This window comes from Hippocampus zosterae, chromosome 17 (genome assembly GCF_025434085.1).
Source record: "Hippocampus zosterae strain Florida chromosome 17, ASM2543408v3, whole genome shotgun sequence".
In the NCBI taxonomy this organism is placed as follows: Eukaryota; Metazoa; Chordata; class Actinopteri; order Syngnathiformes; family Syngnathidae; genus Hippocampus; species Hippocampus zosterae.
The window spans coordinates 7,700,882-7,718,351 of record NC_067467.1 but is presented as its reverse complement, the minus strand read 5'-3'; the positions used below and the strand labels follow the sequence as shown (position 1 = coordinate 7,718,351).

Sequence of the window (17,470 nt, the reverse complement as noted above, 5' to 3'; positions counted from 1 at the left end):
GCTCTCTCTCAATTTCTTGTTGCTCCCGCCCACTTCCGGTGTCACTCACTGTTGGTGAGGTTTAACGACGACGTGTCGAAGTCAAAGTCGCATTTGGAGGCACTAAAAACATCACCTTCCAATAGTTATTTGGTCAAGGCATCCATTATACGTTCGATAAATCAAACCACACATCACGAAAATAAAATTTCACACAAAGTATGAATATTTCTGAAAAAAATGATGAGTACGATGCTATTTGTTTTTCGCCCCTGTTTTTGACATCCCTTTACTTACACACAATTCATCCACTTAACAAGACCCCAATTTCAAACATTTCAACGATTCGCGACTTGCTTTTATTTTACTCCTTCCGAAAAGTCAGTTTTCCTCAAATTCAACATTTCAAACAATTATTGCCTCTTCGTTTTCAGTGGGACATTCAACATAACATCATCTTTTCCATTTGAAATTCAAAACGTTCAGCACCTTTAAATCACCATGGGGACAATTTTCAATTTGCCAAAAAATCCCACTGACTCAAAATTCAACAATTTCACCACTAAAATTCCCATTCCCACAAAATCCTCTTTCACTCCCATTGACACATTCAACAAATCTGATTCAAATCATCGTTCCCATTTAAAGGTAAAAAAATTTCCACACATTTAATTCACCCTGTCAACGATTTTCAACAAACCAAAAATGTCCTTGTCCCACAAAAAAAACAAACCCATTCATTCTCATTCCACACCATTTAGTATCATTGTCACACTCAACATCATTCCATATCATTCAGCCCTTATTCCACATTTTTTCAGCATTCACACACAACAGGTCGATCCATAGCTTTATTGTACCGTCCTCAATCTAATGAAATAGCATGTTAGTGTCCACCTGTCACTAAATGGTTTTCGTGGTCTCTTCCTTTCCACTTCTCACTCCACTGGAGGAACTCTGCTTCGTTTCCCTCATAACTGCAACAAGTTTGAATCAAGGCTACACATGATCTGTCAGAAAGTAGAATCGTCCATAGCAAGAGAAGCATTTTGAAGTGGTTTTAACCGAATTAAGACGAAAACAAATCAACGCTTAAATAAATAATGAAAACTTTTAACATCAAATTTTCATGAAATATCAGCAGACCAAGCAGTTGTTGATATCTCTTGTATACAAGGTTGTGAAATAGTGTCGAATACAAATTTTCATTCAAGTTACATTTAAAAAATATTACAGTACCCACATTTAAATATTTATACTTATAATAAAATAGGCGGCCCGGTAGTCCAGTGGTTAGCACGTCGGCTTCACAGTGCAGAGGTACCGGGTTCGATTCCAGCTCCGGCCTCCCTGTGTGGAGTTTGCATGTTCTCCCCGGGCCTGCGTGGGTTTTCTCCGGGTGCTCCGGTTTCCTCCCACATTCCAAAAACATGTGTGGCAGGCTGATTGAACACTCTAAATTGTCCCTACTTGTGAGTGTGAGTGCGGATGGTTGTTCGTTTCTGTGTGCCCTGCGATTGGCTGGCAACCGATTCAGGGTGTCCCCCGCCTACTGCCCGAAGACAGCTGGGATAGGCTCCAGCACCCCCCGCGACCCTAGTGAGGATCAAGCGGCTCGGAAGATGAATGAATGAATGAATGAATAAAATATATACAGAGAAAAAAATCATTAAATGTATTTGTATGCATGGACACTTGAATGTGAAATGAAAGTTATCTACCTTTCTTTCTTATTTATCACAAGTATATTTTTCTGGTATATGCGTTTATTACCTACTTCTAATAAATCCATACATACCATTCATTCATTCATTTTCAGAACTGCTGTATCCTCACTACGGTTGCAGGGGGTGCTAGAGCCTATCCCAGCTGTCTTCGGGTAGTAGGCAGGGGACACCCCGAATCAGTTGCCAGACAATCGCAGGGTTCATACCAAAAATATTTAATATAAATTTATATAGGTCATGAAACATGTTTCTACTTTTTAACCATACAAAATAGTAGTCATTTATATGTATTTATTTCAAGCATAATTTTTGGAATTATTCTTTTTTTTGTATTTAAATGAGGAACCCCAAAGATATGTATTAAATGACTATTCCTTGGACTGATTAGTACACAAAAATATCACTAAATATACCGCTTACAATTCCACTTTATTAAATATAATCTACTTCAGGGGTGTTCAGATCATCAGATCATCAGCAACCTCTGTGGAAGCCTGACATTGTCCCTGTTCATTTGAATCAGGTGTGTTGCAACAGGGAAACTTGGAAAATATGCAGGACAGCGGCCCTCCATGACCTGAGTTTGACACCACTGATATACTTTAAACATACAATTTTACGATTAAAAAACAACAACAACAACAACAACAGAAACGGATAAAGCACCTTGACATTGCTTTATAATAAATACATTGGAAACTAATGATCCATTGATCGTCATTCGGAACAACAGCGACCCCCTCGGGCTCAAAAGTGAAGTTCACTTCATTTCACAAACGCACAGAGGAGAAAGGTTAATTCGTGTTTAATTGGTCGAGTCATTATTTATTTTCCAATTAATCCGATGTTTTTGTTGCATGTCAGGTTTTCGAACATAGCTCTGGAGGTTGCTTTTCAATTTCATTGAATTATTCCATTGACTTCATTAATGACTCAAGAACAAATTGCAACAAGGCGTCAAATGTTAATTTAAAACCTGCAATAAAATGACTTCATGAACGAAAGCAAATAGGACGTTTCTTCTGTTATAATCACTTCAAAGTGCAATTCCGATTTTTGCAATTCAGTGCGTTTCTGCCCCCCCGCCCCCATATTAGTTGTTTTTAGGGGTTTTTTTCCGACCAAAGTCATGATCAAAAAAATATTTTTAAAAGGGGCGGGGGTGTCTCGAGATGATGTCACGGGGCTTTTTTAATCAGTGAACTGACGAGAAATTAAATGACATTGAGGGAAATACTTCTCAGGCGCCGCTCTGACAGAATGAAAGTGAAAATAGGAAGTTTCATTTTTATCTTTGCGTGCATGCAATATCCAAATAAAGAATGGCAACCCACACCGAGTCCTAACAAGGAAGCCCCTGCAGAGCTCTTTTCTTCGAATCATGTCTGACTTTCTTTTATAAGTTCCAATGAATTTATTTCACCAGTGCATTCATATAAGCAAATTAAGTAGACATATATTTAAACATATTCAGCGTATTCAAATGTATTGGACCTTTGTACATGTCAAATGATTCTTAATCAGTGGACAAGTAGCCTATAAGGAAAGACTATATTTATTGTATAACCGGTCTTACAAAAACTAATGTTCCTCATATATGATTTTCTAAGCACTCAGCATCTGTATAAACCACTAAAACATAAAACACAATGACAGCAAACAAATCACAACATTAAAAAAAAATAAGATGAATAATAATATAGTGAAACATTGAACCTTGTAGATAGAAACAAATATAGCAATGTTAACATAAATTGAAGGAAATTTCTTGTTTCGACAATTAAATAATAAAACCTGATAAATTGTCCTGTTTATTTAAGATTTTTTGCCCAAGCCTTGTTTTTGTTCATGTCAGCCTTAATTATAGAAATATATTTTGCACATATTATTCTGTAAGCTTCCACATTGAAACGCAATATGATTTTACATTTCGAGTGTGTTCATTTTCATTATTTTAACAATGAGACATTGCTGGGTGAATTTGTTTTTATTCCCTAAATATAATGAGTAGTAAATCAACATTTGTTTTTGTACAAGAAACAATTGTATAACATGGCAGTTGTGCTCCAAACAGTCATTTGGAAAGAGATGCACAGATTTTTAACACCACACCTCAGGAGAAAGAAAATATAAATCATGCCAGATCCGAAGCAAACGTGTTGATAAGCAGAAGAGTGCTGATAAAATAAATCTAAGTACTGGTATGTACATATTATTTTAGAGTGCTTGAAAATGGCAACAACCACATTTGCGTGATTCCATTTGGCAGGGAAGAAAAGTGAAACACAAAAGTATTCTCTTTTTTTTCTTCTTTTTTTTAAACAATGCCATAGCTTATACGACAATGAATCTCTCGCGACACACACACATTCATTTTGAAACATACACTTGAAATAGATATCATACTTGCATGCCACCAATGTGAGGAAGACTGTTGAAGGTGACGGATGCATCACAATCAACAACAGTGTAGGTGGAAACTTGTGTTACCATCTTTTCTCTGCAAACATTCAATCAATCTAAACTCAAACCAGGTTGGATGGGTTCACATGCATGGGAGAAGCTACATCCATGTCCAGAGTCAGAGATTCTGTGGAAGAACAAAAGCAGTCGAGTTAGTTCATGTTTTGTTTTGTTTTGTTTTGTTTTTTACTTCACTTTAGTGTGGGGTTCATATCATGTCAATGCGTAATCTTATCGGTCACAATATTGATGAATCACTTCACAGTTTCTTTCTTTTTTTTAGCCCTTTTCCTGATTCATTTAGAGGTGACTTCTGGAATGAGGAATTTGATGGGCTTAAGTGGTGCGACAACTCTACTGTCACACTAAATAGGAAAGATAATTAAATGTGCGTCTGCTAGCTTAATGCAAACAAAGAAAATTGACACGCTGATAGAACTACCATCGCTGTCAGCAGTTCAAAACCTTTGAAAAATTTCAAATTTGCACTTAATTTACACACACACACTATAAAACAATATATATACAGTATATATTATTTATCCTCTGCAAAAACAACTAATGTTACAACAGCAAGTTGCAATGGGCTTTTCGACATGTAGCCAGTCTGTATGTATTATATTGCCCTCTAACGGCCAAGCCACACACACGAGAAGGAGAAGCCCAGTTGTTACTGTAAAGCATAAAATCTGTAGAATTCTTTATTTTTTTTAAACATGTTAGAATTTTTTGGGGGGTGGTTGATAGCATTCAATTCGTTTTATGGAGAAAGACAATTTGAAATTTACATCGAAAAAAAAAACCTAGTCTTTAATTGAGTGAATAATTATGTTCATCGAACCGAGTCCAAGTCTTCCTTTGTTTTCATCCTAAACGTGGACATAAGATGTACCTGACATTGTGGCGGCTGACTGTATATGTGCAAGTGTGTGTTTCTGGCTAACTCACCCAGATGTCCTGGATTAGCCTCCGCTTCATTGGGCATCAGCGAGTCCAGAGTGTGTGGAGACAGTGAGAGTGAGAAAAGGTCGCTGGTGTTGCCCGAGTTTGTCCTGGTGAAAGACAAAAACAAAAAAAACAAAAACAAGCAATGACATCACTGGCTTCAGTAGACAGCCGTGGACACACAAACACACTGACATGCTAATTGGGTTAGCTGTTCGTGAGATGTTACGCTGAGCGCTGGAGAAAAAATGGCAATGAAAGGGAGCAACGAAGGAAGAGGTAGTGACGTTTCAGACTCACTTGTCCCATTCAATCGATGCTGTACCACAGTGATTATGAATGTTGACCCACTAATATTTGTGACGTAAAAGATGCGGCATGGCACTTGTGTATAAGGGAATGCCGGGTCATAGGACTGATGCTGAACACCCGCTTCTGCCCTCTTGTGAAAAAATGGATTGAACAAATCCCATTTCACTGGGTTCTGCAGAAACAGAACTTGATCGTATCATAGCCCTAACAGTCAGGGATAATAGAGATTAATTTTCCACTCTTGCCACTCCCATGTGATTGCATGATGCTTGTCGCCGTGTGACAGCCAGTGTAAGAATACCTTTGGATTTTTCATTGTCGTTAGTTTTTCCATTTTGTTTTAAGTTTTGTGTTGTAAATCCACTTTAGATTTATTTAGTTTTAATTTCAAATTTATTGCAAATATTTATTGCAATAAAAATAAATCACGGTAAGTATTGTAAAAACTCAACACAAATATTACTTATGACTTTTATTTTTTCAAACAACCACCCGCAAAGAAAATACAGGTACTGTATAAAAAGTCCAGGTGCAGTGCATATTAGTGCTTCGATAGCTAATGCATCGTAACTTTAACGTCTTGAATGAAGCTAGGATGGTCTGGCTTTCCATCCCTTGTTTGCCATGTTGCCAACTTCTAAAGGAGATTTGCTTTTATATGTGAATCATAGTCAAATTGGGTACTTGGTTTGCAGGCCTTAGGTAGAAAGACAGATAGATAGAGAGACAGACAGATAGAGTACATAAACTTAAACCCAATTCTATCGTGTACTATTCTTTTTATAGACAGAATTTATTTTTCATATATGAACCACAAAAGGAGAGCACGAGTTACCTAGCATAGTGTAGCATCACTTAACCCAGGCTTGGTTCAGTGACAAAAGCTGGGAAGCCACAACAAACACATCAAATCGCTTCGAGACCGCCTTGTCGCCAAGGCGCAAGGTCATTTGGTGTCGCTCTTTTACTGGCTGCTGCCAAATGGCGTCACTGCTAGGTGACACACAGTCAAAGTACAGGTACCACAACTCCCAGGGGACTGATCGACCTTCCTTCTTGCGGCTAACGGCTGATTGTAATTCCGAGATGGATTTCAAAGCTACGCAAAAGGCTCATGTATTCATTTGACAAAAAAGGAAACGGAATATTTTCAAAATAACTCTAGTTCTTGTTCGTTTTTTTTTCTTCAATTTTCGTTTTGGGGAATTCATTTTGTTAACCATAATGTCCTTGGTAAAAACACATAGTTGCGGAAATGTGTAACGCTTATCAAGCTTATCAAGCACCGCATTGCTTTGCGATCGTGTTGATGGGCGAGCTGATTATGGACACACACAAACACACGCACACATATATGCAGTCCCTACATGCCCGCCCCACCAGAGCCTACCCCGGGAATCCGTTCCCAAGCAGCTCACTGTCCGGAAAGTCCATGAACACGGAGGGACACCTATGGAGACAGGTCAGGCGTGTGTGGTCTTTTTTGTATTATGACTTTCAAACAGCAAATTTGCTTTTGAAGGACTCAACAGTCTGAAACCACCTGACAATTCATACGTCCATGCACTTAACCAACGCGTGGCATCGTTACTCACAACTGGCCCTGCTGACCAGAATTGTACCTTATCAAGTTCTTTTTCTTCTGCTTTTTTTTAACACATTGAGCATTTAAGACCACCGCACTTAAAGCCAATCAGAGTACGTAACTGAATTCTTCTCTTTGGACCGCTACGAGCACATCAGATCGATTTGTCAAATCAAATTTAACATTAACAATCATCTGTAATTTAAAGACAAGTACGCCAACTCACACACACAACACGTGCACGCACACACACACACTCAACAACATCTGCCTATCAATTCTTGCACACATAGTGTTAAGGTGTTCGTCTATTCATATCGGCAGATACATATCTGAATGCCAGTTTGTTCACACACATCATATAAACAGCCACTTGTCCATTCGTTTACGTACAAACACACACATGGGGCTCTATTTTCGTACACATGCAAAATGCCTGCAGATGTCGATTTTCGCAGCAGGTTCGCTGGGCGTGTTGGTCAATTTGGCAGACCAGTCCCCACTGCTTTGACTAACCAAGATTGATGTCAGTTGTGACCACATCCACATCCGCAGAGCCTTCCATATGCACACAGTATTTACCCTGATCACGAAAAGAGAGCCCCATAATTGAAACACCTGTCCAGAGTTCCAGAGCGTGCATTGAATCCAACGGTTCCCTTTTTTTTTTTAACATTCGTAATTCGAATAAAAGTAAAGAGTTCACAGAGACACATGGTAAAAATTCGGCGTCTCTGCATAAATCGAAATATGGACACAGAAGGAGGTTAAAAGTCATACTCACGGGGTAACGCAGATGAACTTGGTCTTCAAGTACGGCTGAATGACTGGTGAAGGAAAAGATGGAGTTAAAAAAAACGAGTATGATAATTATCAGAAAAATGTGAGCATAAGCTGAGACGTACTACTTGTGGAGTCTCCCAGCTCGGGTTCAGGAGCAGCCTCCGGCCGACAGTACTTCCCGAAGGCTTCCTCCTTGGGAATTTCGGGATACAGATACACGAGTGGGGAAACCAGGATGTTGGTGGCATCCATGATTTTGTAGCCCATGATGATATCGGCGAAAGACATGTTGTTGAGTTGCTGCTTGGTGTATGGCTCCACCGACTGAATCTGAGTCTTGCCTGTCAGTGTCGAGAGTAGCTTGGTGTCACAACCCAATACTGAGACCGCATCTCCCATTGCGACATCCTCCGACAGTTCGACTTTTCATTCATATGCACAGTATATCTCCCGTAAAAATAAGCATGGTATGCCTTACCGTTGATATCTTTCTCTACCCATGTGAACGTGATGCCGCCTTCCTTGCTGCTCTCACTGAAGCGCAGAAGAAACGTGCCCGGCGGTTTGGGGCTAAGAATGGCCCTCTCCCTCTCCTTGCTGATAAAGCCCATGATGTACCTGGAGGTCAAACAAGTACATATTTTAAAGTCTAAATGGAAGCAGAGGGTCTAAAAATACCTACAAAAATTCACCACTCCCTTACCCCTCATTCCACAGCGCAAGGATGTACTTCTTGACCAGGTCGATGATGTTGTCTAGCCAGACCCAGAAAGAAAAGCCTTTTCCGGCCATGTTCTCCTGGAAGGAAATAAATTAAAACGTGTAATCAGGTCAGCAACAGGTTTGCAACATGGGCATCCCAAAGGGAGTTCAACATGACGAAGAAAGAGCCAGCTGCAGTACCTTACAGAACTTGGCCCACGTAAACTGACAGCCTGAGTAGTTGACAGACGGCCCTGAAGGGAAAATGGAACAATTAGAGGGTACAGTGACGTGTCATATCGGAGTTAAATTCAATATCGAGCGAAAATCTACGATGGACAGAGACAATATTAAATATATTTAAAACGCCCAAAAATTACAAATTAAAAATGGGTAGAAAATACGGACTTAAGGATTTTATTTTATTTTTTTACAGTTTGACTTAAAAATGTTCCTCCAGCATACTTTTTGACACTGATGTCCAATAAACAAATAAATACAATTGTTTTACAGACAAATATGTGACATGCCGTGACCAAGACTCAGTGGGGTTTCTCTATAACACAGTCACTGTTTGATGATACCATGTACCGGGGGTCCTCGGTTTGTATATTTTAGATTAGGCCTCTTTCGCATAAAATCAAACAGTGGGACATGAAGTTCTGTAAATGTGTTTATTGCTGTGACCTCTTATTTTGCAGCGTGTCTGCACTTCGATATTCTTTGCACCCTGTCCCACTCTAGAGCAATTCAGAATAAGCTTGGTAAACTAACAGACAATGTTTTTAATGACATCAATCCACAGTAACAGCACACCGCCATAAAACCAAACACTCCCTGAATGTCAGTGATTGTTCAATTTAAATAATGGACTGATGGAAATGTACGTCCGTAGGAAAATAACTACACGGGGCAACAATAACAGGCAACAAATGCTTTTCAACGGCCTCACCTAACAGTTTCTCGGCCAGTGTGGTGAGTTGCTCAATGGTCAAGCCTCTCTTTGTGGTGGATGAGAATTGCCAGCTGAGCACTTCAGCCACCTGGTCCCACGTCCCCACTGGCGGCTTGGTGAAGAAGTTCACATTCTGTCCGAGGATGCACAGCACTGTAACGCTTCAGCTTTTTCCTCCATGTCTCACCTCCAGCCCTATTTTGTGTGTCAAGGCTGTTTTCATAGTGGCTTCGCGCACAGGGGAGTCGTCTTACCTTTGGCTGATCAGTGAGCATGTTGTACCACAAGATGGACGCCCAGGCATTTGGCATCTGGCAGATGTTAGATATGACCACTACGGGCAGCGAATGCGTCTGCACAAAAGTGTTGGAAATTGCGCCTCAGTTCACCTTTAATGCAAATTTTCCGCTCCACATTTGTTCTGTGCTGATAGCTTGTCTTTTCACTAAAACAGTGAACCCCTGCCAATTCCCAATTCATGAGTAGATGAGAAGAATCTACGCGCACTTCTTCTTGTAAAACCAAAGTAGCAACTATTCACTGAAAAGCTATCAAGAAAAACAAGACGTCGGTCTTTTTTTTTTTAGCTTGAGCTTTTCAATCGTCACAGTTTAGACAACTGTGTCTTCTGGCTTGGCACAAATAAATACTGTATTTCCTATTAGTTAAGACTTTTTGCACCATCGTGGGGCATCTTAGGGCATGACAGAAAGAGCAAAAATGGCAGCGCTAGAAAAAGGTGATGGAAAATTTCTGATTCATTTTTGTACATTCTTTTGCAGCAGTTTATCTCACACTTGCTGACTTGCTTAAAACTAACGAATGAATCATTGAATAGTTGTCATAGTTCCTGTTTGATTGAATCAGCGTGGCATGTGACCACCTTTTTGGGTTGAGAGAAGACACCATTAGTCAGATAAAGAACCATCAATGTTTAGTGAAGTTAATGCGTCGTGACTGAGAAATGTATAAATAAGATGCTCAGAGAAGTATTCATTTTAAACAATGACTGCTTTTTTACTGCATGAATGTTGTTCCCTCTTACAAGAAGTTTCTGTTTCTGTTTTGCGGGGGCGTCCATGACTTGCAAATATGGGCGTGGCAAAGATTCACTGAGGTGCTTCGAAGTCAACCGCCAAATGTCTCAAGTATTTATAATTGTCTCCATTCCAATTTCCACTAACCTCCAGATCAATCTTCAGGCCTTGGTGATAGACTTCAGTCTCAAAGGTGATCAGATGGAGCTCCTCGGTGACGATAAGAGATGCCTAACGAAGAACACACCCTTATGTCAGCAAAAAAGTGTGGGGGTGGGATACCATTGCGTGCAGGTCTTGCAATTGGCGCCTACGTCACTATTGGTGCGTCCACCGTTACCACATCGCTGCTCTCTGAGGGTCTGCAACAAAACAGGAAGCCGGGGTTCCGCCGTGAGGAAGTGTGTTTTAGCACCTGACGGGAGCAGGTTGCACCTCTGCAACTCACCAAGTGTTTAAACTCTGCCGACAAGCTGCCGTTGTTGGACTCCTCCATGTTCATGACTTTGGTGTTAGTGCCGAGGATGTTGAACTTTCTGGACCTAAAACGAAAGGCAAAAAGCAGAAAGTGAGACTTTTGATCGTACATTTAATTAAATGTCTGGAGGTAAGAGTTTGGAGACCTTACCCCCTGATTGCAGCAACGTCCCCAGACTCCCTGAAAAATTCAGTCCTCATATTCAGTAAGAAGGCTTGGGTGTGTGCATAACAATAACCATTTTAAGAACTCACTTGTCAATGCAAACTTTAATTTTCAGCTGGTAATTGAGCTCAGGAAACTTCACAAGCAGCCTGGAAGGATAATCGTGTTAAAGGTGAGAACATCTTGCAAGAAGCTAGGATGTTAAACTAGATTAACCAAAACATTGGGACACGTGACCTTGACAATGGAAGAAAGTATAGATACGGTCCACAATTTTGCAGCTCTAACAACTTCTAGCCTTCTTGGTAAACTTTCTACAAGATGAGTGGGGATTTGTGGGGAAGAGGTCACTGATTGTGGACCTAAAATCAGGCTTGTCATCTCATTTCAAAGATGTTTGATGGGCTTTTTTCCACAATACCCTCGTACAAGCACCCCTTAACAATTCTTGCCTAATGCACTAGGAACAGAAAAGCGCCTTCCTGAAACTGTTCCCACAAAGTTGGAAGCATGCAAATGAATGATTTGTCCGATTCTTGTGTGTCTGGATGTGTCCCAAAGATTTATGTCCATATGTAAATCGAAGTGGAGGACATTCTCATTCTTACCTGACTTTGTTTGTGAACTGCACGCCTGTTTTGATGACCAATGGTCTGTCTGGGTGCATGGGCATGCACGGCTGTCTTTCTACCACAAACGCACTGTTGAGCCACAATAACACAATGACACACTTAAATATAGAAGAAAACAAATGTCATAACTGTTCAAATGAGCGGTATACATGTTCATACTTCAGCCCTACCTCTTCATGAGGTTTCTGAACAAGTCCACAATCTTCTCCTCGAGGGCGGGCCGGTGCTGGACGATGGGGTCTCCCTTGTACGACACCTTTTGTTGAAGCTCTTCCAGTTTCTTGATCTGCTGCCGAATCTGGAGCTGGGACTCAGCCAAGGACGTGATCCTGAATGTTGTGAAATGTTCAGATTAAATAAAATATTCAATCCGGTCAGCCGAGTTACCCCAAAATAATCAATTGAGATACTTACCATGTTTCCAGGCGGTCAAGGCAGATGTTCGGCGGACCTCCGATGCAGGCGATTTGCTGTCGTCGCTTCCATTCGGCCAGTTCTTCGTCTGTCAGGTTCTTTTGTACGTAGTCCATTGCGGTCAGTAAGCCTCCCATCTCTGTCACAATTTGCTGGGGGGAAAAAAGTGACAAAATTGTCCAGACAACAGCTGTGACTAGTGAGTGAGCGGATTCAAAACAATAAGATATGTGAGCACACCCGTCTGAGCTGGTCCAGGGTACTCAGCATCTGCTCTAGCTGAGCCATTTTTTGCCTGGTAGCTGCTGCCTGGCTATTCCCGTTCAGGTCCTGGTTCAGCTCTGCAAACGCATTTTTTAAAATGTAGATTTGCAGTCACATTGAATGCAAAACCTCGAAAATTAGTATATATTACCTCCTTGGCTTTTCAGTGTCTTGTAGTTGAAATCAAAGTCATCCTGCAGGTTCTCCAGCATCTTCATCTTCTGTTCCATGTCCTATTGGAAGAAAGAGGACATCTCAAAGAGTGACCTACAATCGACTAACATGTAATTAATTAATGAAAACAAGACATTCACGATCTTAAAAAAAAGAAATCACAAAAAATAATAAACAATCAAGGGCTGCCCGGTGGTCCAGTGGTTAGCGCGTCGACCTCACAGTGCAGAGGTTCAATTCCAGCTCCGGCCTCCCTGTGTGGAGTTTGCATGTAAAACTACAAATCGGATTAGAGTTACAGTCATGTAGTTGTAACCTGAGAGTCGAGAGATGGCTTCGTTGATTATCAATTAGTTCCAAGAAGTAGGTTGTATCCGCTAGCTTGTCTTACAGCATGCCATCTTGTACTCTCTGGAGCTGAGTAACCACGGTGGGGGGAAAACAGTTCATTATCCTTTTAGAATGATTTTATATTGTGTATTGTGTTTTATTGTTTTTGTTCCTGATTGTAAAGTGTCCATGGGTGTCTTGAAAGGCGCTTATAAATAAAATGTATTATTATTATTTATACTGTCCTAATTTAGACTCTGAACATAACGTGCATGTTATGGGAATGTGGCAGCAACCCAGATGACAGGAAGACTGAAGCCGAGTTTCGAACCCCGAACCTCAGAACTGCGATAAACACGTGCAAACCGCGAATTCGTCATGCTGCAGGAAAACATCAACATATGTAAAAACAAACCTGCACTCGTTTCCTGATGTCTTGAAGGTTGTGTTCCAGAATCTGCTGCTTCTCTGTCACCACTGTCCCTGTGGGGTGGGCGGCCTGTCCGTCCTGATAGTGACATGTTGAAGCTATGTCATGATATCAACCGAACAAATAAAAACTGATCATTGTGTGCCGTTTCGGACCTGCGCAGCAGCGGTGGCCGTCTGTAGCAGCCGTTGCTCCTCCCACAAGCAGCGAGCGACGATACGGGCTATGTCCATGGGCTTCTCCAGGTACTTGCTCTGCAGGTGCTGCTTGATCCGCCTCAGGTTGTGCTGGTAGAGGACGTTGTTCTCCTGCAGGAAGCGGCTGTATTGCTGGTCTATCTCGCCCAGGAGATTATGGAACACCAGGGTGGCATGAGACTCCTTCTTAGCGGCGAAAGTCCTTTAAGGACAAAAAAAAAAAGATTGATGAGTCAAAGTGAAATTCAACATTTGTCATTTACATAAGAAACGTGGGTGTATACAGAATGTTGAAACTGTACATTGTGTGAACATGTGTAAAATATGTGGATGGGATGAGACTCTCTTCTGTTGCGTTGAGCGACAAGTTGACTATCCACCATTTAGTTGAAAATAGTGCAAAGATCAAATACTACAAAAACAATTAGGCAGTTAGAGAAAGCGGCCATATCCCGTTCAAGAGAGCGTCTGCACTTCCCGCTCCATATACAGTACGGCTGGGCCGGTGGCTTTAGTTAAGAAGCAAAACAAATGTAAGAAAAAGCCTACCAGAACATCAGAAATTCATTTAGGTTTAATTAGAGGCAACTTAACCCTCGTAGTGCACCGCTTGCGATAAATGTAAAATGATGTCTTTGAATCAAAGGCAAAGGCTTTCAGAAAAACACGAGAGAGCTGAAACTTATGGAGGGGGTCTAAAATGGCCTAAATTTCATGACGTCACCGGCTGATAACTCTCAGGCATTGCAGCAATAATAAAAAAACGTTTTGATACCTTAATCTTCACAATTTACATATATTGCACCATAGAGACGCATCATAATTCATATTTTTGAATGCATCGTAAACCTAATGTGTATACATGCATTTCACGCGAATGCGTCAATCGCTTTGTTTTCGCTTGGACAGACGTAAGCATGCCACATTGTTGGGTTGAGGTCATTACAATAGTGCAACTTTTAGGTGACGCCAGAGGATCGCAAATGAGTTTGCCTTTTTGCAGGAGGCTTCAAACCAATGCATTTTACATGAACACGTCCGGTCGGGATTGTTAGTAGGCTTGGTTGGGACCTCCAGACACAATTTTTTTTTCCCTTTTGCAAAAAATAAAGAATAAAAAATCCCAAAGAACTAATAAAAACTATATATGTATGGATAGCATAGATGCCTCTGAACATTTTGAGTGTTTGAAAAAAAAAAGAATGTTTTTACAACACAAAATACATCATTACAAAAATTGTAAAATGCGTAACTTAAGTCCTTTTTAATTTGGAGCACACAAGGGTTAAAAGGTGACTCCCATTTAACATGACTTTAAATGTGATTGGTTAATTCTGTACGCAGCCACATCCCGGTTTATAAGAATGTGTGCACAATTGTGTAACCACCTTATATCAGTAGCTCATTATTCATTTAAAACATATTTAATTGAGTTGTACAGGTTATTAAGATTAAGAAAACCTTTATTAGTCTCGCAATGGAGAAATTCCAGATTCACAGCAGCAAAGTTATGAAAGGAAGAAGTAGAACAACAAAAAAATAGGAGCTGCTGGAAAGGCAGCCACTCTCGCGGCGCCATTTTGAAGTCAAAAATAACAAAAATGACACAAGACAACACATAGGACAGAGACAGTCGTGCAATCTTCACCACTTTTCCGCATACACTTTGTTGTCTGAAGCAGTTATAGATGAAAGAGGAGAGGATCAAAGTGTCATAGGTCACATTCATGGTAAAAAAAGTTTTGAGATGATTAACTTGGTCTCATTTCTTGATCTCACAAAAACATGAGAACAAAACATTCAATCCATCATTTACAAACATTTAAAAAGAAAACATAAACAGGCACTAATCATAACAATTATGATCGTTGCCTCATGAGATTGCCAATTCCCGTAAGAAGTCATAAATGAGGAACAAGACAATAAACAGGACTTCAACAACTGTGTTGTTGATTTCCAGGACGTGGTTATGAGCGAGTAGGAAGTGGTTTGTAAAAACAAATTTAATTGTTTTGCAGAAAATGGGTCATGACTCTTCACACTCTTCCTTCCAGTTGAACTTGTCACTTACCAGTCCTGACTTTCAATCCAGGGCGCGAGGAACTGCCGCAGCTCCATGGGGAAGCTGTCGCTGTACAGGTGGTACAGCTGCTCCAGGTACCTGGTCTCCAGCTGTTGCAACTGGTTCCACTGGGCCATCTTGACCGATGCGAGCCTAAAAACAACAAAGGAAATATGACCACATGCTTTCAGGGTGTTCACTTCCTGTATAGTGAAGCCAACAACTGCTGTTTCATCAATAAAGGACTGACGGCTCTTTCTCTTGCCTGAATGTTGTAAAACTACAAATAGCATTAGAGTTACAGACATGTAGTTGTAACCTGAGAGTCCAAAAATGGCTTCATTGATTATCAATTAGTTGCAAGAAGCAGGTTGTATCTGCTAGCTTGTCTTACAGCATGCTACTGTACAGCATTCCCAGGAGGGGATCAACAAAAGCCTTTCCTTATGACCGTATATACAATTATTGGTTTTGTGGTTATTTTACATTGGTAGTGGTTATTTTACAATAACCACTGTAAAATGTATTCTTGTAATTACAGTATTATTATTTGTATCATTATTATTATTGTTGTATGTCACAAAAGGAGAAATTCAGCAATAAAAGCGGGGAGAAAGTGGGGTGAAGTTGTCTGTGAATAATATGGTAAATGGGCTGTCACTTAAATAGCGGTTTACAGTGTTACCGCATTCACGTACTGATGACGAAGCATCAAGAGTAACTGGGGGTTCAGTATCTTGCTCAAGGAGAGCTGTCAATTTCGTTTAAATGCACTGCAGCACTAAAACGTTGAGCATTTTGCAAGAGGAGGGCTGTTGTGTTGCTTGCATTAGTCAACGATTGTGTGCTTTTATGTAAGCAGACAGTGCAAGGCGGCTCACGGCCATGTTGTCCTGCAGCAGGGATGGAGATGGGCGTGACGAAACAACGAAGCGAGCCAATTTATATCGAAGTTAGCAATAAATCTATTTTAGCAACGATTGATGGTGTGAACATGCTCAAAATAACTATTTGCAGTTATAAATTAAGGGGCTGGGTCTAGCCAGGGCTTCTTGGAATCAACTTTTGCCAATGAAACTTATGTAACCCTAAATATTTCGCCAACATATTTTTTTAATAAACTGAACACTGTGTAAACAACATATATAACAGCTCATGTAGTTTTTTTCATTGTCGTCTACAGACAATGTTGTACGACAACAACTCCCTCAAAATATCAGGCAAACAAGTACAGTACTCGTTACGGCTGCTTACCTGACTTGTAATAAACCTTGCTCCTTCGGGAAGTTTCGAGCGAAAAAAAGGCCAGTCCTTAGTACTTTTCTCCAAAAATGTGTCAGTAAAAAGAGAGAGACGCAGAAAAGTGTCACAAGTTATCCACCCACGTCGTCGCGATCTTCACTCCGTAATCCCTGTATACATTGCGGCGTTTCCAGCCAAACGAACGCCATATCTGCTTAACTGACAGCTCTGTCCGTCAATAGCTGCAAAACTTCAAGTATTAGAGCCAATCAGAAATTAGAATGTCCACAGAAGAGGCGTGGTTTAGAGGTCTACAGTTCTCAGTGGTGTTTCACTGCTGTCGCAACAGCGCTGTTCCGAAAAGTAAAACCTCCCTACAAAATGCAATTGAAAAACGTCTTACAGCCGAGGGAGTAATAACAATTCGACGCAAGAGCCAGTCTGGAAGTCATCTGAATTACTGGCAGCGATGACGTCACCAACGCCATTGCCGTTCATTTTTGACCCCTCGGATCAATATTTACGAGAAATATGAATATTAAGTATGGATTTTAGTAGTACAAATATATTTTGTATGTTAGCACAGGGCAATAC

The 17,470-nt window shown here is 40.5% G+C and overlaps 1 protein-coding gene across 2 annotated transcripts; it reads right to left on the bottom strand.

Annotated features, from left to right (window-relative positions):
- Positions 1–3,240: 3,240 nt before the first annotated feature.
- On the bottom strand, positions 3,241–17,099 carry stat3 (signal transducer and activator of transcription 3 (acute-phase response factor)). 2 transcript variants are annotated; one of them, XM_052048881.1, is made up of 24 exons: positions 16,889–17,099; positions 15,644–15,787; positions 13,531–13,774; positions 13,361–13,453; positions 12,593–12,674; positions 12,418–12,518; positions 12,178–12,329; positions 11,934–12,092; positions 11,740–11,832; positions 11,221–11,280; positions 11,117–11,146; positions 10,937–11,030; positions 10,803–10,850; positions 10,636–10,719; positions 9,706–9,804; positions 9,449–9,584; positions 8,698–8,750; positions 8,498–8,592; positions 8,273–8,412; positions 7,917–8,135; positions 7,796–7,838; positions 6,817–6,876; positions 5,118–5,221; positions 3,241–4,296 (listed from the first exon to the last, which is right to left on the bottom strand). In XM_052048881.1, exons 2-24 carry the CDS (start codon positions 15,769–15,771, stop codon positions 4,232–4,234), a joined length of 2,382 nt encoding a protein of 793 aa, XP_051904841.1. In that variant the 5' UTR covers positions 15,772–15,787; positions 16,889–17,099; the 3' UTR covers positions 3,241–4,231. The 2 variants fall into 2 exon arrangements, with proteins under 2 accessions (XP_051904841.1, XP_051904842.1); XM_052048882.1 differs by lacking the exon at positions 6,817–6,876.
- Between the last annotated feature and the right edge of the window lie 371 nt (positions 17,100–17,470).